The sequence below is a fragment of the Fomitopsis serialis genome, assembly GCF_022376445.1.
Source record: "Fomitopsis serialis strain Sig1Antser10 chromosome Unknown B0H18scaffold_175, whole genome shotgun sequence".
NCBI lineage: Eukaryota > Fungi > Basidiomycota > Agaricomycetes > Polyporales > Fomitopsidaceae > Fomitopsis > Fomitopsis serialis.
In genome coordinates this window covers 54,721-81,194 of record NW_025955135.1, presented here as the reverse complement: position 1 = coordinate 81,194, position 26,474 = coordinate 54,721, and the positions used below count along the sequence as shown (strand labels likewise).

Below are 26,474 nucleotides of genomic sequence, written 5' to 3'. Positions count from 1 at the left end.
ACGCTCGCATGTCAAGGCTTGGACGGTTGCCAGATATAAAAGCAGGACGTGGTTCTGTTCAAGTCAGGCCGGTCCTCCTTCACGCGTGCAGCCTTGCTCTAACGTACATTCAACTACTTATACATCCTTCTGATTTACCGTCTGCTTACCAGCGTAGGAACTCCTCTTATCGCACGAACATAACGACCAGTACATCCGCCATGCGTCTTACTGCTGCTCTCCTCGCTACCCTCACACTCCTTTGGACTGTCTTCTTGGCGCAGGCCGTCCCGCTTACAGTCTCCCGGAACGATGCTGAAACCTGCGTAAGCCTCACGGATTGCGACTCTTATGGTACGTTGTCTATTGACTACCTCCAAGCTGTCATTCACAATCCTTGCTATTGCAGTCCGCGCGAGCCGTTGTGAATTCTCACTTGACACACAAAGCTGTGAAGCGAAGGAAGCCCACGCTGGGAGGCTTGCAACATCTGTGACTCAATGCAAGAAGGCGACCGCTGTAAGTACCCAGCACTGTCCCTGATCAGATCGCGGCGTGATGTTGATGTATGTACCACAGATCCATGCCGCACGAGAGTGGAGTGTCGCTGCGAAAGCAGATGTGGTATGGACACAAATCAAGGCGCACACCCTGGATGGCCGCCCCGACAAGGCAGATTCCGGCCGACATCTCACGTCCACTTGGTTCGACCACGCTGATAACAAGGGCACTTCTGCGCACATGATTATCAATGCAGCGACGGGTCTCGCTCATGTGCCTGTGAAGAAGAAGACACTTTGGATTGATAGTGATGCGGAGGGAAAGGCGACACATATTGCACACAAGTATACGCGGAATCAGGTCGCCAACATATGCAAGGCCGCGCTCGTGGCGGGGCTCAACACGGGCAAGTCGACGGAGTCGGTGACGAGTGGCTCTTACGCTGTCCAGACGCCCTGGGGGAACCACATCTGCGTGACGGTGTCCAACGTACAGTGCTACCCAGCGACGACCGATGCGACGGCGGCGGCACCCGGTGAGAAGTGCTAGGATGGGGTGGGTTGGGGTGAGATGGGTTGGGCCGGAGACGGAAGAGTAGCATTGCGACACGTACTTGCATTGTTGCAACCGTAATGATTTACGAATATTCTGAGTGGCGTTCTCTAGCTGCTGCGCATTGTGAGGATCTACCCGGTGCCCGGACTATCCGACAACGAGAAGTCATTCGAACGGTGTTGTCATGGTGCTCAGACTGGTCTCGCGCTGGCTTGCCAGGTTAGTTCACACGCAGTAGGGTGCAGTATGACTCGAGTACTGTACCATTGAGCGGAGGAGGAGAGTAGTTACTATCAGTAGTACTACGGCAGTGACTCGGCTCGAAACCAAGACTTGCGTAACGGGTGAGCGCTGCAATGCTACGACCGCCGCGCTTGCCTCACCTTCGCTCAGCCGGTCTCTCCGTTCCTATCGCAGAACTAGGCCGCACCCAAGGTTCATGCAGTCGTACGGATGCGGGCCTTCGCGTACTTTGCATCGGCACGGGCGGCAGGGCTCTGCTTGCAAGACTCGCGTAGTAGACATGCATACGCATGCGCGCTGCGAACGGAGAACCGCAGTTTCTTCTAACAATATAGTACATACCTCCCACACATCTCCCATGAGGGCAAGACGGAGATCCAGTCATGTGCCGCATCGCGATCCCTCCTCCTCCTCCGTCCACGGTCCGAGCCGGCCCATCGAATCCAAATCGAGTCTGTCCTCTCATAGCCGTTGTTCTCGACATAACCAGTCTAACAAATTGAGGAATCCAGAAGCATGCCTCGCCATCAAAATCGAGTTACACACCTTTGCTCTTCTCGCGCCCAGTAGAGTCGTCGTGCCCATCCTCTGCCTCGTCAGTTGGCCCTACCCTCTAGAGAATCTGTGTCATGGAGCATGCATTAACTGAAGCGGGTAGTAGCATTGGCTGGCCGCCGGCGGGACAACAGGGTCATTCGTCATTCGAGGCAGAATGTCGAGCAAGAGACACTGGATCCCACCCCATTCCCGCCGCGCGATCGAGCGTTATACTCAACTTTCCCGAACATTATCCCAATCCAACCGTTCCACCTGTACCACAACCCAGCCTGCGAGCGAACAATTCCGCTCCTTTTGCCGGCCTTATGATCCACGGCGGCCCACCGCTTCACACACCTATGTAGTGCGACGAACGCCCTCTGTTTGCGGATCATACTATGTGGCCGAAGGCGAGTCTATGCATACAGAGGTCGCTGCCAGCTCACTCACTCGGTTCATCCAATCCTCACCCCAGTCGCGGCGAACTCCACTGCGTCTCTGTGTGCTAGGGTCGCGACATACATGTGTGCCTAACGCCGGTGCATCCAGCTGACCCTGTCTCCACGACGTTCGTATCATTGCGGGTTCCTAGGACGATCAGTGTATGCACTGGCTTTGGTGGGTTCAACTCGTCGATCGCACAATGCTAGATTATTTGATGTCTTCATGGATGGAAATATGTCGCCGTAGCGTGAAATCATCCGATACTTCACGTTCACCGGGCTTACAACCGTTTAGGCTCGCGACACTAAAAGAAAAGCGGGAATTCAGTAACAATCTTCGTTGGCGAAAACGGAGATGTACCTCGTAATGACTCTCAGTGGCTTTTGGTTCGCGCTGCGCAGACTCGAAGTCGGACGAAGGGGAGAGAGCAGGGACAACAAAGGTCGCCACAGAAGATATGTGTATATTAACCGATACCACGAAGCTCGCCGGTACCTATAGAAGAGTCGAACATGAATACACAATTTTCGAGGAAGCAGTTCTGGGCCTTCAGTGGACACCGCGAAGTCGAGGATCTCGCAGCCAATGCCGCAATAGTCCTCCATGGCCCAGATCCTGTGAAAGGCGGTGCCCGCAATACTCATGCTCAGTAAGCGACGAGTACCCGAGAAATACATACGGAGGACCAGTCTTAGATGCAGTGCACTTGATTCGGCTAAGCGCGTGGGAGGCAGGCGTATCCGAACCTTGAGCTTGTTCAATGAATGTTTTTCGATGATCAAAGAGAACCACATAGACGTGGGATCGAGGCTGCGCAGGGTTCTGAACAGAGGAAGAGAATGCGCGAGAGTCGATGTCGTATTTCCATTGCCAGCGAAGGGTGTTAAAATGTCTCTGCATAGCATGCGTCGCACCAGTCCACTTACTATAGCCACATACATATCAAGACATCAGCTACAACTTGCACTGTGCGGTCGCGAGTCCAACCTAAAACTCCCCTGCATGACGAGGAACGTCCGGACCCTCATATCTGGTCAATACCCATCCTCGTCATACCCTGTTTATCTCCTCCGAGTCGAGCGCCGGTTGCCGTAGAATACGCGACCACTCCATTTGACATCGACACCATCGTATCTTCGGTATAATCGCTCCACACGCTCTGCGGTGCGGAGATGAGAGAGGCAGGCTCGGACACCGATGCCTGCCGTCCGGTTCGTCTCCCCGCCGGACCCCGCGCACTCAGCTGTGCGTATAACTAGGTTGAGCGTGATGCAAACATTGATTAGGGATCCATCGTGAAGGTCAGTGCTGGATGGGTGTGTGTTCTAACGTTGGACGAGATGTAGTGAATGCGAAGGATAGCCGGGCCGTATCTTCTCTTTCATCTTCTCTTTCATCTTCTCTTTCATATACGAGAACGCGGTCCCCACCGCGACATAAACGCTCCACATAAGTGAGCATTCTGATTGGTGGACGCGTCCGACGTATGACGCAATGCGCTTCCCACGGACTTGAACACTGCCTTGCACATGACCGCGCGACGGGGTGAGCGCGAGGGCCGTCTTCATCTTCTGCTTCCATCGCGTCCCTCTCCCTCTGGCTGCGAGGAACTCCCCCTCAACATCGCGACGGTCCTCGGGCTTGGCTCGGGCGTGCTAGAGCACCACTACGAGCCCGACAGCAGCGGCACCACGAAGCACATCGAAGGCTCGACGCTGAGCACGACGAGCACGGGCACGCAAGGCAAGTGCCCAGCATGCAGACGCGGCCGACGAACGCGTGGCGAGTGTATGACACTGGCGAAGGTAAGTGCAACTGCACGCGAGCTAGCAAGCTAACACAGGCGTGGGGCAGGGGGCGCGCAGAGCACGCCAACCGCGAGCGCGCAGGGCGAATGCCCACCACGAACACACGGCCGACGAACGGTCAACGCACACACCACGCAAATGGGCGGGCGAGCGGGCACAAGAGCGGGGGACGAGCGAGCAAGCGGACAGGCGGATGGGCGGACGACCGTACGGAAGGATTTGTGAGACGAGCAGGTGAGTGAGCAAGCGGGTGGTTGCGCGAAGCAAGCGGTCGGGTCAGCACAGATCACGGCGTCATGCAGCACGACGGCACACACGACGACCGCGAGCGCGCTGCGCCACAGCACGCAGACGCGGCCGACGAATGCAGGACGGGCAAGCCGGCGAATGAGCAAGTCGATGGGCAAGTTGGTGAGCGGACGGGCAGGAGAACAGGTAGGCTGGCACAGTCTGAGGTGTGTCCTCACGCAGCGCGACACACACGCAGGCCGCGGGCGTGTTGGGAGGATGCCCTGGCCGACGAACGCACGCAATGCGAGCGGACGGGCAACGAGCAGGCGAGCGCGCGGGCGCGCGGACCGGCAGACGACAGCATAGCAGACAGCGCACGGCGACGGCGAACGCGCTGGGCCAATGCCCAGCACGCAGAGACGGCCGGCGACCACATACGCAGGCAGGCACGCAGGCGGGGAAGCGGGACGGCGGGCGGGGAGACAGGAGGGCATACGGGCACAAGCATGGGCGACGACACACACGCCGACCACGAGCGCACCGGGCAAATGCCCAGTTTGCAGGTACGACCGACGCCCGCGCGCGTGAGTGAAAGATGCCAGACGGCGACCGTGAGCAGGGTCGGGGCGTACGCAACACGCCGACTACGAGCGCGCAGGGCCAGTGACCCGCGTGCAAGCGCAGCCGACGAGCGTCGGACGAGCACGCCGTGGGTGCGCGTACAGCGGTGAGCAGGTGGGACGGCGCGTGAGGAACGGGGGCGGGCAAGCGCGAGCGAGGAGGACGGCGAGGACGGCAGGTGCTGATAACGAGCCCAAAGTCGCGCAGGTACCAAGTACTGAGGTAGGCCAACCCGCAGTCCACCGCCAACACCAGTGGTGAAGTTACGACGAAGTTGGTGGTGACCGCGTCGCGCCACCGTGTTCACTGCAGCTCAGGCCGTATAGATTCGCGCAATAGAGAAAATAGTTACCGTGATTACAGTGTACATTATTATGGTATGTTGCGTGAGATAAGCAGAGTTGTATTGACCCACCACCCTGCAGACCCCTTCCGGACGCCCGGGACTTTGCGACAAGACTACCGCCATGTCTGCGAGGGGCATCCTCATCTTCCGCCTCAAAATCTATGTACATACATACTTCCTTCTGAACTCCACGTCATGAGCTGTGAACTGCATCCTGTGCAATGCACGGGTTTTTGCTAGTGTAAGTACATATGCAACACTTCATAATCATTTCAGACTCAAGATGAACAGTCGACCTCAATTGTCAAATTCAACGCTAGAACACAACCTCTGCGTCAAGAATTCTTCCCCACGCCTCCTTGGCATTAAGTATCTACATACAGTACTTACTATTAGTCCGCTGGCAACACCACGAGGCACATTCGCTTGTCAGTCGACGCGATGACACGACGATAAAATTAGGGGTGGCATTATCGTCATCTCAGCTCATCGGAGGTATGTACCACATTGTCACTTAAGTACAAGAAACTGCAGTTCTCCGTTCGTAGTGCGTATGTATATGACTAATATGCGAGTCTGCCGTGCAGAGCCGTGTCGCTCAGGCCGACGCAGGCTACACGAAGGCCTTCGTCCGTACGACTGCATGAGCCTTGGGTGCAGCCTACATAGTTCTGCGAGAGGAACAGAGAGACCGGCTCCACACCCGGTACGTGTACTACGTCGGTCTAGTTCGAGCCGAGTCACTGCCGTCACGGGAGTATAACTAGTAACTAAGTAATGCCCTCCTCCTCCATTCGATGTTCGAATGGCCTCTCGTTTGCTGATACCGGGTAGATCCTCACAATGCGCAGCATCTGGAGAAGGTCACTTAGGACATTTTCAAGTCATCACGTTTGCACCAATGCAAATACATATCTCAATGTCTGCTACTCTTCCGTCCAGCCCACCCCGTCCTACATAGTACTAGCACCGCTGACCCGGTGCTGCCGTCGTCGCATGGATGTTCGCCGGGTAGCACTGTTCGCCGGACACCGTCACGCAGATTTGGTTCCCCCAGGGCGTCTGAACAGCCCAAGAACCATTCGTCACGTGATCCTTCTTCTTGCCCGTGTCGAGCGCCGCGGCGAGCGCGACCTTGCATATGCTGGCAACCTGGCTCCGCGTGTACTTGTGCGCAATGCTTGTCGCCTTTCCCTCCGCATCGCTATCAATCCAGAGTGTCTTCGGCTTCAACTTCACAGGAGAGGATAGGGTCAGTCGGGAAAAGCATATAGGGCGAAACAGCTCACCCCTTGGAGCGCGGTACGTTGGCGAGACCCGTCGCTGCGTCGATGTTCAGGTGCTCAGCAGTGCCCTTGTTGTCATCGTGCGCGAACCAAGTCGACGTGAGATGCCGGCCGGAGTCTGCCTTGTCGGGGCGGCCATCCAGGACGTGCGTCTCTATCCCTGTCCATTTCGCATCTGCTCTCGCAGCGACATACCACTCGCGTGCGGCATGGATCTATGGTACATGCATCAACATTGATGCGATCTGAGCAGGGACAGTGTCGGTACTTACGGCGATCGCTTTCTTGCACTGAGTCGTAGATGTTGCAAGCCTCCCAGCGTGGCCTTCCTTCGCGGTACAGCTTTGCGTGTCAAGGGAGAACCCACAGCGACTCGCGTGGACTGCAATAGCAGGTTTTTGTGAATGACAAGCTTCGCGCAACCAAGAGAGTCATGACGTACCACAAGAGTCGCAACTCAGGCTTGCGCAGGTTTCGGCACCGTTTCGGGAGGGTGTAAGCGGAACGGCCTGCGCCAAGAAGACAGTGCAAAGGAGAGTGAGGGTAGCGAGGAGAGCAGTAGTAGGACGCATGGCGGATGTACAGTACTGGTCGTTACGTTCGTGCGGTAAGCGGAATTTCTACGCTGGTGAGTGGACGGTAGACAAGAAGGATGGATTAGTAGTTGAATGTACGTTAGAGCAAGGCTGCATGCGTGAAGGAGGACCGGCCTGGCTTTGAACAGAGCTACGTCTTGCCTTTTATATCTGGCAACCGTCAGCCTTGACCAGCGAGCGTTCAACCTATTGTGCCCGATCAGCTCTCTAGGTGGGCGGCGGAACGTTACACAGCGCTCGAGCAGCGCCCTGGCGGATTAAGATGATACGTGACCTGGAGGATCATTCAGTGCTGCATATGCAGCATGTCAGTCGAAATAATACCACACGGACCGAGAGTAATCACCTTGAGCGTCCGGGGTTTTGAACTTGTAAGCCTTGCTCTTTGGGATAAGCTGAGCCAAGTGCCCGAATACAAAGATGAACATAGGGCGCCCGTATCCAATGAACAGGCAATTTGGTTCATATCTTGCCCGCAAGGTCTACCCTGTCTGCCTGCGCTCTAGGATTGGTCTAAGCAGATATCGTGACATGCGACGTCCGAGTCGGCTGCTGTGCTGAAGCACTATGGCCCACGTCCACAACGTTCGCCGCGTCCAGACGTTTCAAGAAGTCGACAACCGTCTTCTTGTAAGTTACCGGCGCCCACCAAGGCATTCCGTATGATACCCAGGCGAACACGTAGGCTGCTGTAGTGCTGCATCTTTACCCGCGTTCGCCGCGTTCAAAGGTCTCGGGAGGCCCTTCTTGATCCAGTACTCACCGAAGCATCTTGTAACAGTATCCGAACACCCCGAAGAACTTCAAGAAGGCATCGGACGGTGGGCCGCCCATCATTCCAGAGGCACGGCTGCCTATAGGGCGGTCCAGATCATGAGATCAGGAAAGGGGCTGTGCGACTTGAACGGTTATTGTTCTCAAAGGAAGCCACAGCATCTCGAGGGCTCAAAAGTGATACATCGCACCTCCTGCTACGATCATTCGATCTTGTCCGACTTCCACAGAGAGTGAGACCAGAAAGTGAGACTCTACATTGGTCCGCGTATGATCAGTATGCTGACGGGCTATGTCCAGGCAACAGTACTCACCATCATCCACCTCGATGTCTCCCCAGCCTTTGACTCTCGACGGCGACGTAGCGACATTCTACGTCCACCAATCCTATGTACTCACCTTCGGCAAAACCAGCGTCGATGTCTGGCGCGCGGGAGGCCCACACGGACGTCTCGAGCACGTAGCGCGCCTCGCTCACTTCGTACAACCTGCGGCGTATCACCTCGAACCTGTCTTCGACATCGAACGTAACCTCATCGTCATCGCCGATCAGACTCAGGAAAATGACCCACCCTCGCTCTTCGTGTTCAGCCTCGTCGACGGTCATCTCATCCGCAAGATCGAGCTGCACGGCACCTTGACCGAGGATCAACTGTGGTACGCTGACGGTAAGGTCGTTGTCGCCATAGAAGAAGACCTCACCACAGCCTTGCTCTGCGACGTCCTCGGCGACGGCGGGGTCCTCGGCCGGGCTACCCTCCCCTCACGTCTCAGGGCGCGCGAGGAGAAGCGGGTGAACACGAACGGAGGCGTGTTGCTGCCCGTCCACCTCAGGCCGAACGGCGATATCATCGCGACATCGTCCGAGGCGTGGGGTGACAAAATGGAGGTCCTGCGCTGGCGCGGGGCCGACGTTCCCAACTCACCGGAGCCAGACACGAGCTTCACGCTCGAGGTCGGGGTCGAGGACGGCGATCAGATCTACCCGACATGCAGCGCGCCGCTGGACGAGAACACCTTCTTGCTGGCCGTGTACGAGGCAGACGGTAACGTCCTCCCGGTGCAATCCGCCTGCCAGACGTTGATCTATGCCATCGACACGGAGACCATGACCATCCGGTGGCACGCTAAGCCCATCGGAGGCTGGGTGCACACCGTTCGATACTTCGCCACGCTGGATGTTGTCGTCGCATTTGGACGGCACAACAACGGAGACGGCGACAAGGTCGACAAGTTCGAATACGTCGTCATCCTCGACCCTGCGACGGGCAGCCAGCGGCAGACGGAGACGATCAACTACAACGTGCAGGGCACTGCCGTAGAATACTGCGGGCTCAGTCAAACCGGGGACAACTTCGCGGTCGTTGTTGTCTTCGCTGATGGGTCAGTGTGCACCGTCGACCTGAGGCGATTCCTGGAGCATGGCTTCCTGAGAGAAGGCGAGCGGTTGTTATTTTCGAGGCGACTGTCGCTGCCAGAGGGGTCCAGAGCTAAGGAAGTAGCTGTAGTTGGGCAGACAGTGATCATGTCCGTCTACAACTCTCCGCGCAGCCTGTATTTTAGCCTGGAGTAGAGTCCATGGGTAGAGGCGCATACGAAACATATACCTACTGTTTGGTACAATTTGGATATGTAAATTATAATATTGGTCGGTAGCGCTCTGTCAGAGACACGGGAATCGTGACTCCTGGTGGAGAGGCGCCGCGGCCCGGGCCCGCGGCGTCGTCAACCTATTGTGTATAGACTAGCAAGCCAGCGCGAGACCAGTATGAGCATCATGACAACACCGTTCGTATAGCCTCTGACAGTCCGCCGGGTGCCGTGTAGGTCGTCACAATGCGCAGCAACTAGAAAGGGTACACAGGGTATTCCTAAATCATCACACTTGCAGCAAAGCAAGTACATATCGTACTAATACTACTCTTCCGTCCGGCCCACCCGATCCTAGCAATTCGTACCCGGTGCTGCCGTTGTCGCTTCGATCCTCAACGGGTAGCATTGACGATCGGTCACCTTCACGCATATTTGATTCCCCCAGGGCGTCTTGACAGCATAGGAACCGTGCGTCACCGAACCCTTCGAATTGCCCGCTTTGAGCGCCGCCGCGAGCGCCGCCTTGCATATTCCGGCGACCTGTTCCCGCGTATACTTGTGCGCAACGCTGGTCGCCTTTCCCTCCGCATCGTTATCAATCCAAAGTGTCTTCGGCTTCACAGGAGAGGATAGGGTCAGTCAGGAAAAGCATAGAGAGCGAAGCAGCTCACCGGCCCCTTACCGAGCGGCACTCGAGCGAGAGCCGTCGCTGCGTCGATGGTCATGTGCGCAGCAGTGGCCTTGTTATCAACGTGGTCGAACCAAGTGGATGTAAGATGCCGGCCGGACTGTGCTTTGTCGGGACGACCATCCAGGACGTGCGTCTCCATCGCTGCCCATGCCTTATCTGCTCTCGGAACGACATACCACTCCCGTGCGGCATGAATCTACGTTACATGCATTAACATTGACGCGATCTGATCAGGGACAGTGCGGGGTACTTACAGCGGTCGCCTTCTTGCATAGAGACGCAGATGTCGCAAGCCTCCCAAGGTGGCCTTCCTTCGTGGCACAGCTTTGGGTGTCAAGGGAGAAACCGCAACGACTCGCGTGAACTGCAATAGCAGGGATTGTGAACCACAACCGTCGGGAAAGGAAGAGTGATGACGTACCACAAGAGTCGCATTCTGTCAGTCTTGCGCAGGCTTCGGCATCATTTCGGGACGGTTTAAACGGGACGGCCTGCGCCAAGAAGACAGTGCAAAGGAGAGTGAGGGTAGCGAAGAGAGCCGCAGTAGGACGCATGTCGGATATACGGGACTAGTCGTTATGTTCGTGCGATTAGAAGAATTTATACGCTGGTAAATAGACGATGAATAAGAAGGATAGACGAGTAGTTGAATGTAACTTACGTTGGAATGTACGTTACTAGAGCAAGATTGCCCGCGCAGCGAAGGAGGACCGGCCTGACTTTGAACAGAGCTACGTCCTGCCTTTTATATCTGGGAATCGACAGCTTCGACATGCGAGCGTTGGTAAACAGTCCATACGAGCATTCAACCAAATGTGCCCGCTCAGCTGTTACAAAGCGCCCGAACAGCGCCCTGGCAGATGAACTTGAAGATGATACGTGGATCAAGAGGACCATCCAGTGCTGCACATGCAGTATGTTAGTCAAGATAATACCACACACGGACAAGGAGGAATGATCTTGAGCGTCTGGAGGATCGAGCTTGTAAGCCTTGCTTTGGGATAAGCTCTGAGCCGAGTGTCCAAATACAAGTATGAGCATAGGGCGTATCCAGTGAACGGACAATTTGGATCATATCTTGCCCACCATGTCTACCCTACCTGCCTGGGCTCTAGGATTGATCAGGGCAATCGTGACATGCTACATCCGAGTCGGCTGCTGTGATGCTGCGATGCACCACTATGGCCTACGTCCACAACGTTCGCCACTTCCAGACGTTTCAAGAAATCGACAACTGTCTTCTTGGACCCACCAAAGAATTCCGTATTGTATCCAGGCAAACACGTAGGCTGCTGTAGTGCTGCACCCTTGTAGCCCGCGTTCGCCACGTCCAAAAGTCACAGGAGGCCCCTCTTGATCCAGTGCTCACCGAAGCATCTTGTGGCGGTAACCGAACACACCGAAGAACTTCGAGAAGGCATCGGACGGTGGGCCATCCAGGGTCTATGGTAGGGCGGTCCCGTTTATGAGATCAGTAAAGAGGCTGTACGACATGTACAGCTATTGTTTTCGAAGGAGGCCACAGCATCTCAAGAACTCAAAACTGTTGCATCGCACCTCCTACTACGACCATTCGACCTCGCCCGACTTCGACCGAGAGTGAGACTATGCATTGGATCGCGTATGATCAGTAATATACTGACGTGCGTTCTCTAGCCAAAAGTACTCACGATCCACATCAATGTCTCCAGCTAGCCCCCAGCCCCTGACCCTCGGCGGCGACGTAGAAGCATTTTACGTTCACCAGTCCTATGTACTCACCTTCGGCAAAACCAGCGTCGACATCTGGCGCGCGGAAGGTCCAGACGGGCGCCTCGAGCACGAAGCGCACCTCGCCCACTTCGTACCTCCTCCGGCGTACCACCTCGACCCCGTCTTCGACACCGACCGTAACCTCGTCATCATCGCCGACCAGGCCCAGGAAAATGTTCCACCTTCGCTCTTCGTGTTTAGCCTCGTCGACGGTCAGCTCATCCGCAGGCTCGAGCTGAACGGCACCTTGACCGAGGATTACCTGTGGTACGCTGGCGGCAAGATCGTTGTCGCCACAGAAGAAGACCTCACCACAGCCTTGCTTTGCGACGTCCTCGGGGATGGCGGGGTCCTCGGCCGGGCCACCCTCCCCTCACGTCTCAGGGCGCGCGAGGAAAAGCGGGTGAGCACAAACGGAGGCGTGTTGCTGCCCGTCCACCTCAGACCAAACGGCGATATCATCGCGACGTCGTCCGAGGCGTGGGGTGACAAGATGGAGGTCCTGCGCTGGCGCGGGGCCGACGTTCCCAACTCACCGGAGCCAGATGCGAGCTTCGAGCTAGAGGTCGGGACCGAGGACAGCGATGAGATCTACCCGACATGCAGCGCGCCTCTGGACGATGATAGCACCATTTTGCTGGCTGTCTACGAGGCGAACGGCGACGTCATCCCTGTGCAATCCGCCTGCGAGACGTCGATCTATGCCATCGACACGGAGACCATGACCATCCGGTGGCACGCTAAGCCCATCGAAGGCCAGGTGCACACCGTCAAATATGTTCCTGCTCTGGATGTTATTGTCGCATTTGGACAGCACGACAACGGGGACGGCATAAAGTCCGACCGTTTCGGATACGTCGTCGTCCTCGACCCCGCGACGGGCAGCCAGCGGCAGACGGAGACGATCAACCACGGCGTACAGGGCACTGCAGTACAGTATTGCGGGCTCAGCAAGACCGGGGATAACTTCGCGGTTGTCGTTGTTTTCGCTGACGGGTCAGTAAGCGCGGTCGACCTGAGGCGATTCCTGGAGCATGGCTTCCCGAGAGAAGACGAGCGGTTGGTGGTTTTGAGGCCACTGCCAGAGGGGTCCAGAGTCAAAAAAGTAGCTGTAGGTGGACAGACAGTGATCGTTTCCGTATACGATAGCAGTGATTCTCTGCCCAGCCTGTATTTTAGCCTGCCAGTGGAGTAGAGTCATGGGTAGAGGGCCGAGGCGCCGTATACGCATGCATGTACTTACTTACTGTTTGGTACGATTAGATCAAAAGCAGTGCTGATGCTGGTACATACCATATTACACAAGTAGAGAAGTGAGACCGACCTGAACTTGAAAAGAAGCACAAACTCAGGCGACGTCGAGCGCGTTGCGCGCCGAGAATTGATTACACGCGCGTCGTCGGAGGTGAAGGTGCTCAAGTTATGTGACTCCGCTAAGGGCGAGCTACGGTGCTGGGCCGGTACATCTTGTGAACCAGACTAATGTTATAATTGCTAAGCACTTTGTCGGATCCATGCGCAGTAGGAATGGTTCTGTGGATAGAACTAGTATAGTATTGATTATAAAAGAGCTGCTGTGGCCATGATTCATGCCCTGAAATATGACATACTACCAGCAGGTACTACATGAGAGAGTCCGAGTGGGAGAAGGCAGCGACTGGCCGTACTCGAATGCAACGAAATAGGCTAAAGAATGAGCTGTCGGAAGGTAAAAGGTAGTTCCCCAGTTCCATCCTTGCAATACACTTCCCGAAACGAGGTAAAGTACTGCTAGTGTGTGATGTTTGCATTGACGATTGACTTCAGTGTGACATCCGTTGATAGGCCGAACGGGGGAGTGCGGTATGGTTAACCACGCGCAGTAGCAGCAGACACGGTGACAAGACGGTCAACCAGGAGATTTACGAGTTCTGGTAGCAACGATGCAAATACATATTTCACTACTCTTCGTCCTACCCATCCCGTCCTAACACTTCCCACCCGGTGCCACCGTCGTCGCATGGATGTTCTCCGGGTAGCACTGTGCGTTGGACACCGTCACACAGATATGGTTCCCCCAAGGCGTCTGGACAGCGTAAGAGCCACTCGTCACCGACTTCTTTGACTTGCCCGTGTTGAGCGCTGCCGCGAGCGCGGCCTTGCATATGTCGGCGACCTGGTCCCGCGTGTACTTGTGCGCAAGGCTTGTCGCCTTTCCCTCCGCATCGCTATCAATCCAAAGTGTTTTCGTCTTCGCAGGAGATGATGTCGTCAGTCGGAAAAAGCACATAGGGCAAAGCAGCTCACCCCCGTGGCTAGCGGCACTTGAGCGAGAGCCGTCGCTGTGTCGATGGTCATGTGTTCAGCAGTGCCCTTGTTGTCATCGTGCGCGAACCAAGTCGACGTGAGATGCCGGCCGGATTCTGCCTTGTCGGGGCGGCCATCCAGGACGTGCGTCTCTATCCCTGTCCATTTCGCATCTGCTCTCGCAGCGACATACCACTCTCGTGCGGCATGGATCTACGGTACACGCATCAACATTAACGCGAACTAATCAGAGACAGTACGGGGTACTTACCGCGGTCGCCTTCTTGCATTGAGTCGCAGATGTCGCAAGCTTCCCGGCGTGGTCCTCCTTCGCTTCACAGGTTTGCGTGTCGAGTGAGAACCCACAACGACTTGCGCGGACTGCAATAGCCGGGATTGTGAATGACAGTTTGGAGGCAGCCAAGCCAGAGACGACGTACCACAAGAGTCGCAATCTATCAGTCTTGCGCAGGCTATCGCATCGTGTCGCGCAGGTGTAAGGGGGACTGCCTGAGCTACGAAGACAGTGCAAAGAAGAGTGACGGTGGCGAGAAGAGCAGTAGTAAGACGCATGGCGGATGTATGGGGCTGGTCGTTAGGTTCGTGCGATGAGGGGAGTTTCTGGAATAGTGTCTGGATAACGAATCAGACGGATGGGCGAGTAGTCGAAAGTATGTTAGAGCAAGACTGCACGCGTGAAGGAGGACCGGCCTGGCTTTGGACATTGCTCCGTCCTGCCTTTTATGTCTGGCGGCCGTCCGCCTTGACACACGAGCGTCGGTACACAGTCCGTTCCGACATGCGAGCGTTTAACCCAATGTGCCCGTCAGCTCTCCAGGGGAGCAGTACAAAGCGCCCGAACAGCGCTCTGGCAGATAAAGATGATACGTGATTCGGAGCTGCACATGCAGATGTCATGTCAGTCAAAATTGCACCACACCTAATAGACAAGGCGGGCCCAGTCACCTTGAGCGCCCGGAGGTTTGAACTTCGAAATAGTTATCCGGAACAAGCTCTGTGCCAAGTGCCCAAATACAAGGATGAACCAGCGAGGTTTCATGAAGTCGACAACCATCCTCTTGAACCCGAATTCCGTAACATATTCCGGAGAAAGTGTGGGCTGCTCAGCGCTCAGGCCTCAGGTGCTGTACCTTTGAAGCCCAGGTTCGCCGCGCTCAAAGGTATCAGGAAGCCCCTCTTGATCCGGCGCTCACCTCAGCATCCCGACACGGTATCCGGACACACCGTAGAAGGCATCGGACGGTGCGCCACCCGTCGTTTCGGAGGTACACCTGCCTATAGGGCGATGCCGATCATGAGATCAGGAAAGGGGCTGTGCGACGTGAATAGCAATCGTATCCCTAGGAGGCCACAGCCTGAACATCTCGGGGGCTCAAAAGTGTTCCATCACAACCCCCACTACAACCATTCGACCTTGCCCGACTTCCACAGTGAGTGAGACTATACATTAGATCGCATATGATCAGTATATTGACGTGGGTTTTTTAGCCAAAAGCACCCACCAACCACCTCGATGTCCCCAGCAAACTCCCAACCCCTCACTCTCGACGGCAACGTCGAGACATTCTACGTCCATCAGTCCTATGTACTCACCTTCGGCAAAACCAGCGTCGATGTCTGGCGCGCGGGAGGCCCACACGAGCGCCTCGAGCACGTAGCACACCTCGCCCACTTCGTACAGCCTCCGCCGTATCACCTCGAACCCATCTTCGACATCGACCGTAACCTCATCATCATCGCCGACCAGGCCCAGGAGAATGTCCCACCCTCGCTCTTCGTGTTCAGCGTCGTCGACGGTCACCTCATCCGCAAGCTCGAGCTGTATGGCACCTTGACCGAGGATCACCTGTGGTACGCGGACGGCAAGGTCGTTGTCGCCATTGTAGAAAACCTCACCACAGCCTTGCTCTGCGACGTCCTCGGCGACGGTGGGGTCCTCGGCCGGGCCACCCTCCCCTCACGTCTCAGGGCGCGCGAGGAGAAGCGGCTGAACACGAACGGAGGCGTGCTGTTGCCCGTCCACGTCAGGCCGAACGGCGATATCATCGCGACGTCGTCCGAGGCGTGGGGTGACAAAATGGAGGTCCTGCGCTGGCGCGGGGCCGACGTTCCCCACTCACCGGAGCCAGACGCTAGCTTCACGCTCGACGTCGGGATCGAGGATGGCGATGAGATCTACCCGACATGCAGCGCGCACCTGAATGAGAACACCTTCCTGCTGGCCGTCTACGAGGCAGACGGTAGCGGGCTCCCGGTGCAATCTGCCTGCCAGACGTCGATCTATGCCATCGACACGGAGACCATGACCATTCGGTGGCACGCTAAGCCCATCGAAGGCTGGGTGCACACCGTTCGATACGTTGCTGCTCTGGATGTTATCGTCGCATTTGGACGGCACGACAATGGAGACGGCATAAAGTCCGATAAGTTCGGATACGCCGTCGTCCTCGACCCCGCGACGGGCAGCCAGCGGCAGATGGAGACGATCAACCACGGCGTGCAGGGCACTGCAGTAGAGTATTGTGGGCTCAGTCAAACCGGTGATGAGTTCGCGGTCGTCGTTGTCTTCGCTGATGGGTCCGTATGCGCGGTCGATCTGAGGCGATTCCTGGAGCATGGCTTCCCGAGAGAAGGCGAGCGGGTGGTGGTTTCGAGGCCACTGCCCGAGGGATCCAGCGTCAAGGAAGTGGCCATCGCTGGGCAGACAGTAATCCTTTTCGTCGACGACGGCGGCGAGTCTCCGCGCAGCCTGTACTTTAGCCTTGAGTAAAGGTCGGAAGATGGGAGTACTGACGCAAGAGGGTCGAGGCACATACTGTACTTACCGAGCACATACTTACTGTACCGATACCGTGACAGTGCTATGTAAGGATGTAATTATACATGTAGTAAGTAAGTACTACTTGCTCGGTGATCGTAGCTCTGTCACGGTTACGGAATTTGTGACTGCTGGTAAGATCTACCTACAAGTTGTTAACATGTTATTACCGAGGCCCTGAGTATCATCGGCACGCAGTGACGGTTCTCAAGACCTCATCTCTTGATTGTTCACTTTAAAACCTGAGTGACATCCTGAACAAATATGTAATATACTCTCCAAGCCGTACAGCAGTTTGTTACTGGCCACAAGACCGCGCGCAGCGCGCAGCATGAGAAGTGTGACGGTCCGGATGGTGTACAGCACCAATTGAGCACCGGGGTAGGTTCTCATAACGTTCAGTCATCTGGAGATGGTCGCCTAGGATATTCAAAAATCACATTGACAAAGATGTGAATATATGGTCCGGCCCACCCCGTCCTAGCAATTCGCACCCCGTGCTGCCGTCGTCGCACGGATGTCCTTCGGGAAGCACTGGTCGTTCGTCACGTACACGCAGATGTTTGGCCCGAAGGTCGTTGCGACAGAATATGAGCCATTCGTCACTGAGTCGCGCAACTTACCCGCCTTGAGCCCCGCTGTGATCGCGTCCGTGCAGATCCTGGCCACATCCATCTCCTTGTACCTATGCACAATGTTTTGAGCCTTGATCTCGGCCTTGTCGTCAATCCAAAGTGTCTTTGGCTTAACAAGTGGTAGAGGGACCGGTCAATCGGGAACAGCATATGGGGCTAAGTGGCCCACCTTGCGTGTGCGTGGCACTTGAGCGAGAGCCGTCGCCTCATCCTTTTCTGAGTCGTCAGCATGATTCTTCAGCCAGGCTGACATAAGATGCCGGCCGGAACCTGGGCTACTGCCGCCGTGCAGGACGTGTGTCTTCATCACCGCCCATAATTGAGCTGCTTTCGCAGCGATTTCAGTATCCTCGGCCTCACTTCTCGCAGCAAGGCTCTGTCGTGTAAGCTTCGGCGTTAATGCAATCGCGCCGCAGGGTCAGTGCTAAGTACTGACAGCGGATGCCTTCCTGCATTGAGCCGCAGATGTTGCGAGGGACCCAGGGTGGCCTTCTTTCGCGGCACAGCTTAGCGTGTCAAGCGAGAATCCGCAACGATCCGCACGGGCTGCAGTGGTAATAAGCGTGGGTGATAGCTTTCGTGCGACCACCACCATTACAACGTACCACAAGAGTCACAGTCTGTCAATCTCGCACAGGCTCTAGCATCGTTTCGGGAGCCAATCGCCAGCGGGGCGGCTTGCACTAAGAAGACGGTGCAAAGGAGGGTGATGGTAGCAAGGAGAGCAGTAGCGAGACGCATGTCGGGTGTACGGGACTAGTCGTGACGTTCGTGAACGGACGGTCGATAGGATGGATGGGTCGAGTAGCAAATGCCCGGCGATGCAAGACTGCACGAATGGAGGAGGACCAGCCTGGTTTTGGACATTGCTATGCCCGGCCTTTTATACTTGTTGACCGTCAGCCAGGACACGCCTGATTGCCCATCCGTTAGGATATCCGAGCGTTCTAACTGACCGGACAGCTCTTCAGGAGATGTCGCGAAGCTCCCAGATACCGCCCGGGCAGATCGGGAGCTTGAGATGATACACGATGCGAAGTACCGCAAGGCTCTGCGCAATACGGAATGTAAATTGAGATAGCACAAGATGCGCGCAAGCAGTACGTGCCTTGTGAGGTCGGGCGCTCTAAGTTCGACACCTACTGCCGAATGAAAGGCCATATTCAGAAATCGGGCACTTAAATCACATTTTTTCCCGCCACGCTACCTTTGCATTCTTACGCGCGAATACTAGCCAACGCATCCATAGAACGCAACGTGAGTGGCTGTGCTGCATCGTCGAGGGCGATGTTCATCACATTTGCCATTTGAACGTCGCAGGAAGCTGTCAACAGTTCTCTTGGACCCGCGCCCGGCGAAGCATGCTGTAACAGTATCAGGATACTCCGAGGAAGGCGTCGGTCCATGGGCCTTACCACAGGCAGAAGTGCCTTTAGGGCGCCGGTCCCGATCATGAGATCAACAAAGGGGCTGTGCGAAGTTGTCCACAGGCCCGAGGACACCGCATCTCGGGGCCACAAAACTTGTCCCTGCGACCGTTTTGCTTCCAGAGACTGGGACACTTCGTTGGAGATGTATGATCAGCATGCTGACGTGCTTCGTTCAGTTTAAGCATTCCGTAACATACTCCAGGGAAAGCGTCGGCTGCTGTGGTACTGCACCTTTGAAGCCCGCGTTCGCCCCGTCCAAACGTCTCAGGAAGCACCTCTTGATCCAGCGCTCATCGAAACATCCCGCAGCGATATCCGGACACCCCGAAGAAGACGTCGGATGGTGGGCACAGCTGCCTGAAGGGCGGTCCCAATCATGAGATCAGGAAACTTGGGTGCGACGTGAATATTTGGATGGCTATAGTATCCGTAGAAGCATCTTGGGTGCTGAGAATGTCCCATCGCACCTCCTGCTACGGCCCATCGGCCTTGCCTGACTTCCACGGAGAATGAGACGCTACATTGGATCGTGTATAATCAGTATGCTGACGCGCTTATACAGCCAAAAGAAAACACACACCATCCACTTCGATGTCTCTAGCAGTCTCCCAGCCCCTGACCCTCGACGGCGACGTAGAGGCATTCTACGTCCACCAGTCGTATGTACTCACCTTCGGCAAAACCAGCGTCGACATCTGGCGTGCGGGAGCCCCACACGGGCGTCTCGAGCACGTAGCGCACCTCGCCCACTTCGTACAACCTCCGGCGTATCACCTCGACCCCGTCTTCGACACCGACCGCAACCTCATGGTCATCGCCGATCAGACTGAGGAAAACGTCCCACCCTCGCTCCTCGTGTACAGCCTCATCGGCGGTCAACTCATCCGCAAGCTCGAGCTGTATGGCACCCTGACTGAGGATCGCTTGCGGTACGCCGATGGGAAGATCCTTGTCGCCGTCGTACTGGAAGACCTCACGACCATACTGCTCTGTGACGTCCTCGGGGATGGCAGGGTCCTCGGCCGTGCTACCCTCCCCACACGCCTCAGGGCGCGCGAGGAGAAGCGACTGAATACGAACGGAGGTGTGCTGCTTCCCGTACACGTCAGGCCGAACGGCGACATCATCGCGACGTCGTCCGAGGGATGGGCTGACAAGATGGAGGTCCTGCGCTGGCGCGGGGCCGACGTTCCCAACTCACCGGAGCCAGACGCGAGCTTCGCGCTCGAGGTCGGGGTCGAAGACGGCGATGAGATCTATCCGACATGGAGTGCGCCCCTGGACGAGAACACCTTCCTTTTGGCCGTCTACGAGGCAGACGGTAACGTGCTTCAGGTGAAGTCTGCCTGCCAGACGTCGATCTATGCTATCGACACGGAGACCTTGACCATCCGGTGGCACGCTGAGCCCATAGGAGGCTGGGTGCACACCGTTCGACATGTCGCCGCGCTGGACATCATCGTCGCGTTTGGACGGCACGACAACGGGGACGGCATACAGTCCGACAAGTTCGAATACGTCGTCGTCCTCGATCCTGCGACGGGCAGCCAGCGGCAGACGGAGACGATCAGCCACAGCGTGCAGGGCACTGCAGTAGAGTACTGCGGACTCAGCCAGACAGGTGATGACTTCGCGGTCGTCGTTGTCTTCGCTGATGGGTCAGTATGCGCGGTCGACCTGAGGCGATTCCTGGAGCATGGCTTCCTGAGGGAAAGCGAGCGGTTGGTGGTTTCGAGGCGACTGCCAGAGGGGTCCAGAGTCAAGGAAGTAGCTGTAGGTGGGCACACAGTGATAATTTCCGTCGACGACGGCAGCGGGTCTCCGCGCAGCCAGTACTTTAGCCTCGAGTAGAGTTTTGGTACCTATGTAGAGGTCAAGACACAGACTTGAACCGCACGAAAAATGGTAGCTCTCTGTCACAATCACGGGACATGTGACTTGGCGCGCTCCCGCCGGCAGCATCGTGATTCGTGACGGCGGTCCTCATCTTTATCATGACTCTGTGCGCCCTGGTCAGTCTGACTCGACGCGATATGTCTCTGTTAAGAATGGCCACCTCTCCACCGTATTTTCCCACACAAACACCCGGACAACGTAGCGAGGACTGAGACCATGTCTCCGGCATTCGTAAACAACTTCACCCCGCCACCAGCAACCGTTTATCCTGACCCTGACAGCGTCCTCGCCTCCAAGGAGCCGTACGACATCAACTTCTCATTTCCGCTGCACTTCGATACGCTCGCATGTCCGACTGTCCGTCTTACGCCGTTCGTACCAACCTTGCACGCCCGCACGCTCTGGGAGCACGTCGGCCCACGGGCGCGTGAACTCTTCAGGTACTATCCCTACTGTCCTGATACCCTCGCACATTTCCTCTCCGTCGTCGAGAACATCCGCCGACACCCGGATAACTGTGCATTCGCCATCTTCGACCGGACGCGTCGACCAGATGGACCAGGAGGAGACTCACCCGCGGATTCGGAGGACGGTACGCTCGCGGGCGTGATGGCCCTCATCAACACGTCTAAGCAGCACAAGAACACGGAGATCGGACTCGTCGTCGTCTTCCCCGCGTTCCAGGGCACGCACGTCGCGCGCACCGCGCTCGGCCTTCTCCTGCGCTACTGCTTGCAGCCGGCGGCGGCCTCTCCTCCTGGGTTGGGCTTCCGTCGCGTGCGCTGGTCGGCGCACCCGCATAACAAGGCCTCGATCAAGCTTGCGAAACGTATGTGCTTCCAAGAGGAGGGCGTCATGCGCTGGACGTTTTGCATACCGAACGTGGAGGAGATGAAGCGAGAGGCGCATGGAGTGAAGAGAGAAGGAGAAGACGGTTGGGGACGCGATAGCGTCTGTCTGGCGATCTGCTGGGACGAGTGGGATCGGAGCGCAGGATATGGTGTGGAAAGACTGTTACAGCAGCCGTCGGGCCAATAGGTGAGCCGACAGTCGTTTGTCACCTATGCTGGTGTCTCAAGACCGTAAGCTGTCACTAGATTGCTGCTGTAGGAGACCAAGTAAATTGACTGGTGAGCGTGAGCAACTGTACCCTCGCCCCGAAATGAAGCTGACAATCAATGATGCAGTGTCCCTCCATTGCATCATTCCAGCGAACGAAGGGTACAATACTGCATCTCGACTGGCGCTGGACTGAGTGCGATCTGCATGTTTGTGGAACGCTTCACCGCATTCAGAGAGGAAGACTGGGTTGTGAGATCGAAATGATCTTGTTGTCTGAGCTCCGTAGTGTCCCTGGTGTTCAAGTTGAGTGGACAGGTCTTTCACTTCGTACATCCCAGGGCAGAGCGAGGGAACACAGAAGTGCTTACGAGCTATTGGCAGATAGGTTCTATGTGCGTCTGAGTGGACGATGCAGATGACTCTTCAAACTGAATACGTACTGATCAACCCAGGATCACCCTTTCCTTAGGGCATGCGCCTGATTCAGGAGAGGTTACTGTTGACGGCATGGTTCCGGCCGAGACCATCGCGATCACTGTTTCTGCGGTCGTGATCGTCAAATGACTCGACGTCGGTTCTCTACCTATATACACGGCAGCAGATTCACTGCTGCATTGTCCACCGCTACCTAAAAGGCGTGGTCACTGGTCAGAAATGCCACCGCCATACGTGAACAACTACACCCCGCCCAAGATCGCGCCTTACCCTGACCCCGAGAGCATCCTCGCCTCCACGGAGCCCTACGACATCAACTTCTCCTTCCCGTTGCACCTCGACACCCTCACGTGTCCTACTATCCGCCTCACGCCGTTCGTACCTTCGTTGCACGCTCGCACACTCTGGGAGCAGATCGGCCCACAGGCACGCGAGTGCTTCAAGTACTACCCCTACTCCCCCGACACCTTCGCACACTTCCTGTCCGTCGTTGAAGGCCACCGACAGAATCCACATACATGCGTCTTCGCAGTCTTCGATCGGACGTGCGGGCCAGATGGGGCGCGCTCGGACACAGACTCGGGCGCAGAGGAGCGTGACGGCGTGCTTGCGGGTACGCTGGCCCTGATTAACACGTCCAAGCCGCACAAGCACACGGAGGTCGGCCTCGTCCTCGTCCTCCCCGCCTTCCGGCGCACGCACGTCGCGCGCATCGCGCTCGGCCTCCTGCTCCGATACTGCCTGCAGACACCGTCGGCCTCCCCGCCCGGGCTGGGCTTCCGCCGCATCCGCTGGTCGGCCCATCCGCAGAACGCGCCGTCGATCGGGCTCGCAAAGCGCATGGGGTTCAGGGAGGAGGGCGTGTTGCGCTGGACGTTCGCTCTCCCGGACGTGGAGGAACTGACGCGCGAGGCGCCGGTGGTGGAGAGAGAGGGCGACGAGGGGTGGGGACGGCATAGCGTGTCTTTGGCGATTTGCTGGGATGAGTGGGAGAGTGGAGGGCGAGCGACTGTGGAGGGGTTGTTGCAGCAGACGTCGGGCCATTGATACTGAGTGAGCTGGTATTCGTGCGGCGGCGCAGGCCTGGCTGATCATCATCTCAATTGCTGCAGGGACTGTATCCCCATAAAACGCCTTCAAACGAGTTTGTGTGAGAGGAGATGACGGTAATACTGTAAGTAGTGCTCACGCTTTCGACATATCTTGCAATGCAGATGTTGAACCCATCTATTCGATCCTGTCCGTCGACGGACTGGGTTCAAGTAAATTTTGGCTAATGGATCAGTCCATCGTGCTCGGAGCTGTCGTCGAAAGCATCCTTATCCGCTATGCTAGAGCGATCATGGACGCAGAGACACATCAACCGCGGGCCCATAAGATCAGTTGGACCTTGCGTGCGACAGGGATATGCCCTCAGGCTTCGAGTACGATCACTAGAACTACTTTACTGTATCATGATAGTCAGACAGCGTTGATTGGTCATTTAGCATCCGTGGCACGGAACCCGAGAGCATAGAGGCCACCGCCAATCCTGCAGAAAGAGGCTGAAATGCAGTTTCAACCGAACTCTACAATCGAGCGTTGCCGTTTGTCATATACCGAGTATGAATATCGTTGCGGACATCGTAAGTAAATGGCCAACTTCACATCAAACGCGAGCTTCAGCAGCGAGATTTGTCCCGGTTTCGTTTTCTGCGACATACGACTATTGAGCGCTGCTACTGTGAGTGGTCGGCAACTATGAACGTGCGATTCCTAAGTATGTCATCCGTTTCGAGAGCGCGCGCACGTACGTTTCAAGGGTCTGCGCGAAGTAGGTCAGGGTGGGACGGAGCATTTTAACAACGAGTAACATGCCATAAAATAAGTGAGCTAACCTTCGATGTCCTCTGGATCAGTAGCTCTATAAGCGCCACTGGATTTGTGGTTCCCTATGGACCTTGATTCTAGGTCAGTCGAAGCGTCAGTCTTTCGTATGGCCAGGGAGGGTAATCCACGACGTACCGCGAATCTCGAGGCCTAGCACACAAGACAGTCAGCCGGCATGAAATGACATTGCCATCAATAAGGCATCAGGTAACGTCATCTCACCTTCGTCTACATCTGCATCATGAACACGACGAACGGGTATCAACCAGCCTAGTAGTTAGAGAGCGACCCAGAGACCTAGCGAGTATTCTTACGCACCGACAAGTCGCCTCTCAACTTCAACAGGCATAGCGATAGCAACGTCGAGAATGACACAGGCGAGGATAATAAGACTAGAGGTGAGCTTCATGCTGCAGTAATGAGAAATTCGACAGTGGAAAGGAGTCTTCCCAATCCTGCTTTTATTCCATGGACAAACGCCAGCGGCGCACGTTGTCCTATGAGCACATTCTCACATTAGGAGCGCAACCCTCGTGGTCAATGCGGCGTCTCCACTGCGCCGCGCGCGTAGAATGCTCCTAGAGCATGGCCTTTGAGGTAATTCAGTCTTTCGGCCCAACCCTGTTGACGTGGATGATATTGATAGCCACCTTCTATGACAGACGTTCATGTAAGTTCTGTCACTGTTACAATGAGTGATTCATACATACTTCGGGGGTTTAAGGTCTAGTAGTCGTACGTACCGCGTCTAGTAAAATGCCGGTCGCAAAGCTGCGCGAGACAAGACTCACAACCTTTACTATCAAGATCGTGACACTAACGACTGGCAACGCAGACTTGCACTTCGTAGAGGTGTGAATTAGGCGGCCTCCACGAGATGCATGTCACGGCGTACATATCCGGCCGAAGCGCATCATGACAAGCTGCAACTCTGACGCTGAACGTAATTAGCATCGTATTCGGACAACAGTACATGATTTACTCACAGTCTGTCAGCTGCTGGAATGCAAACCCATACTCTATGCCTGACTTTGACAGTATCCTCGACGTTGGGCGTCATCCATACACTGATAGTGCGTGGATATCACCGATCCACGCTACTACACCGGATTGCTCACTGCGAAAGAGTGTCTGATCAGCACGAACGTTGGCCTGTGGGCGCGCACTCTCTGGGTTTCACGTACCCTTATCTACCCTCCTATCACTATCGCACACTTGCCGTGTCGAACATCCGACGACACTCAGATGAACACGTTTTTACTATTATTTAATAGAAGCATCTGCCAGGATGGTGGAACTCAGTCTTCAACTACAGCGGGAAAGGGGATGTTACGAGCAAAACGCACATGCTTACCATTAGATCCGCCAAATCAAGCGGGATCAGATGTGGAGACTGTCACCGCTGTGTACTCGTCCACAGGCTTTCGAAGCACACGAACGATGTCATGCGCTGGACGCGTGCGTTTTTGGGCGCAGCGAGGATATAACACGCCCCATATGGAATAGAGAGAAGATCAGGGAGGCGCGCGAGCTACTCGACGCGGTAGCGGTCGGACAACCTGCCAAGTTGCTAGAGAGGCCTGAGCATCAGTCTCAGAGCGCGTCGTCCTTATACCGCAACTCACCTTCTCCACTAAGTTGCAAACCCGTCACTTATGCGTAGGCTTGCCTAATGACCCTGCAGGCATTCTTGGTTGGACTCGAGAGTCACTGGTCACCATGGTCGCGGGAGCGCGGAATCCGGATCCACAACTGGCATTGGTATGATGGAGACACTGAGAGTCCAGTCTCTCATGACGCGTCTGCGATGAAGTCGAAACGTTTCAGCGTATCAATATTTGAAGATGGCAACGGGGGTCCGCTTGACAGAAACGCTGCAACTGTATGCAAGACTAAGCCTTAGGTACATGGAGTCGGACTCGGATGGACTCACTGGTTGGGCGCGTTGCATATTCAAATAAGGCTACTTACTGGCCGACTTCTCCCCGAGGTGTTCGGCTACTGCGACGGTCTGCCAGGCGTCTGCTCCGAGTCTTGAATAAAACAATCTGAAGAGTGGTAAGAA

At 56.0% G+C, this 26,474-nt stretch overlaps 9 protein-coding genes across 9 annotated transcripts; 4 read left to right on the top strand and 5 right to left on the bottom strand.

Annotated features, from left to right (window-relative positions):
* Positions 1 to 200: 200 nt before the first annotated feature.
* Positions 201 to 1,029, top strand: B0H18DRAFT_960132 (uncharacterized protein; the record flags this gene model as incomplete). The annotated part of the gene is made up of 3 exons (XM_048042912.1): positions 201 to 333; positions 437 to 498; positions 559 to 1,029. 3 exons carry the CDS (start codon positions 201 to 203, stop codon positions 1,027 to 1,029), a joined length of 666 nt encoding a protein of 221 aa, XP_047886259.1.
* Positions 1,030 to 1,073: 44 nt separating this feature from the next.
* Positions 1,074 to 1,704, bottom strand: B0H18DRAFT_156630 (uncharacterized protein). Its single transcript, XM_048036891.1, has 3 exons — positions 1,419 to 1,704; positions 1,300 to 1,367; positions 1,074 to 1,242 (listed from the first exon to the last, which is right to left on the bottom strand). The coding sequence occupies exons 1-3, from the start codon at positions 1,670 to 1,672 to the stop codon at positions 1,118 to 1,120; spliced, it is 447 nt and encodes a 148-aa protein (XP_047886258.1). The 5' UTR covers positions 1,673 to 1,704; the 3' UTR covers positions 1,074 to 1,117.
* Positions 1,705 to 3,815: 2,111 nt separating this feature from the next.
* On the bottom strand, positions 3,816 to 4,761 carry B0H18DRAFT_1047467 (uncharacterized protein). Its single transcript, XM_048030838.1, has 3 exons — positions 4,539 to 4,761; positions 4,370 to 4,478; positions 3,816 to 4,301 (listed from the first exon to the last, which is right to left on the bottom strand). The coding sequence occupies exons 1-3, from the start codon at positions 4,732 to 4,734 to the stop codon at positions 4,094 to 4,096; spliced, it is 513 nt and encodes a 170-aa protein (XP_047886257.1). The 5' UTR covers positions 4,735 to 4,761; the 3' UTR covers positions 3,816 to 4,093.
* Positions 4,762 to 6,115: 1,354 nt separating this feature from the next.
* On the top strand, positions 6,116 to 7,371 carry B0H18DRAFT_1047460 (uncharacterized protein). The gene is made up of 4 exons (XM_048030837.1): positions 6,116 to 6,499; positions 6,555 to 6,766; positions 6,824 to 6,933; positions 6,994 to 7,371. Exons 1-4 carry the CDS (start codon positions 6,262 to 6,264, stop codon positions 7,160 to 7,162), a joined length of 729 nt encoding a protein of 242 aa, XP_047886256.1. The 5' UTR covers positions 6,116 to 6,261; the 3' UTR covers positions 7,163 to 7,371.
* Positions 7,372 to 9,865: 2,494 nt separating this feature from the next.
* Positions 9,866 to 10,759, bottom strand: B0H18DRAFT_1125967 (uncharacterized protein; the record flags this gene model as incomplete). The annotated part of the gene is made up of 4 exons (XM_048035089.1): positions 9,866 to 10,129; positions 10,186 to 10,401; positions 10,460 to 10,569; positions 10,627 to 10,759. 4 exons carry the CDS (start codon positions 10,757 to 10,759, stop codon positions 9,866 to 9,868), a joined length of 723 nt encoding a protein of 240 aa, XP_047886255.1.
* A 3,309-nt stretch (positions 10,760 to 14,068) lies between these two features.
* B0H18DRAFT_1047435 (uncharacterized protein) lies at positions 14,069 to 14,441 on the top strand (the record flags this gene model as incomplete). The annotated part of the gene is made up of 1 exon (XM_048030836.1): positions 14,069 to 14,441. A coding segment is annotated over one exon (261 nt), but the record flags the coding sequence as incomplete, so codon positions are not given.
* B0H18DRAFT_1047432 (uncharacterized protein) lies at positions 14,390 to 14,818 on the bottom strand (the record flags this gene model as incomplete). Its single annotated transcript, XM_048030835.1, has 1 exon — positions 14,390 to 14,818. A coding segment is annotated over one exon (308 nt), but the record flags the coding sequence as incomplete, so codon positions are not given.
* A 2,458-nt stretch (positions 14,819 to 17,276) lies between these two features.
* On the bottom strand, positions 17,277 to 18,561 carry B0H18DRAFT_155427 (uncharacterized protein). Its single transcript, XM_048036889.1, has 5 exons — positions 18,323 to 18,561; positions 18,154 to 18,263; positions 17,892 to 18,093; positions 17,706 to 17,831; positions 17,277 to 17,616 (listed from the first exon to the last, which is right to left on the bottom strand). Exons 1-5 carry the CDS (start codon positions 18,456 to 18,458, stop codon positions 17,519 to 17,521), a joined length of 672 nt encoding a protein of 223 aa, XP_047886252.1. The 5' UTR covers positions 18,459 to 18,561; the 3' UTR covers positions 17,277 to 17,518.
* Positions 18,562 to 21,119: 2,558 nt separating this feature from the next.
* Positions 21,120 to 22,401, top strand: B0H18DRAFT_155667 (acyl-CoA N-acyltransferase). Its single transcript, XM_048036890.1, has 3 exons — positions 21,120 to 22,081; positions 22,141 to 22,179; positions 22,231 to 22,401. The coding sequence occupies exon 1, from the start codon at positions 21,260 to 21,262 to the stop codon at positions 22,079 to 22,081; it is 822 nt and encodes a 273-aa protein (XP_047886251.1). The 5' UTR covers positions 21,120 to 21,259; the 3' UTR covers positions 22,141 to 22,179; positions 22,231 to 22,401.
* The last annotated feature ends 4,073 nt before the right edge of the window (positions 22,402 to 26,474 follow it).

Bases quoted from the DNA above. Each gene is read 5' to 3' on its own strand.
- B0H18DRAFT_1047460 (XM_048030837.1), top strand. From the start codon at position 6,262: ATGGATGTTCGCCGGGTAGCACTGTTCGCCGGACACCGTCACGCAGAT. The intron at 6,767-6,823 runs CTATGGTACATG...GTCGGTACTTAC, and splicing joins CACTCGCGTGCGGCATGGAT to GGCGATCGCTTTCTTGCACT. The intron at 6,934-6,993 runs CTGCAATAGCAG...GTCATGACGTAC, and splicing joins CCCACAGCGACTCGCGTGGA to CACAAGAGTCGCAACTCAGG.
- B0H18DRAFT_155427 (XM_048036889.1), bottom strand. From the start codon at position 18,458: ATGCGTCTCGCTACTGCTCTCCTTGCTACCATCACCCTCCTTTGCACC. The intron at 17,832-17,891 runs GCAAGGTGGGCC...CTCTACCACTTG, and splicing joins CGCTCAAGTGCCACGCACAC to TTAAGCCAAAGACACTTTGG. The intron at 17,617-17,705 runs GTAAGTTGCGCG...ACGAACGACCAG, and splicing joins CACAGCGGGGCTCAAGGCGG to TGCTTCCCGAAGGACATCCG.
- B0H18DRAFT_1047467 (XM_048030838.1), bottom strand. From the start codon at position 4,734: ATGTGGTCGCCGGCCGTCTCTGCGTGCTGGGCATTGGCCCAGCGCGTT. The intron at 4,479-4,538 runs CTGCGTGAGGAC...CCGTCCGCTCAC, and splicing joins CGGCCTGCGTGTGTGTCGCG to CAACTTGCCCATCGACTTGC. The intron at 4,302-4,369 runs CTGCATGACGCC...TTGCTCACTCAC, and splicing joins TCGTCGTGTGTGCCGTCGTG to CTGCTCGTCTCACAAATCCT.
- B0H18DRAFT_156630 (XM_048036891.1), bottom strand. From the start codon at position 1,672: ATGCGGCACATGACTGGATCTCCGTCTTGCCCTCATGGGAGATGTGTG. The intron at 1,368-1,418 runs GTGAGGCAAGCG...CCGTTACGCAAG, and splicing joins GAGAGACCGGCTGAGCGAAG to TCTTGGTTTCGAGCCGAGTC. The intron at 1,243-1,299 runs GTACAGTACTCG...CTGGCAAGCCAG, and splicing joins CTCTCCTCCTCCGCTCAATG to CGCGAGACCAGTCTGAGCAC.
- B0H18DRAFT_155667 (XM_048036890.1), top strand. From the start codon at position 21,260: ATGTCTCCGGCATTCGTAAACAACTTCACCCCGCCACCAGCAACCGTT.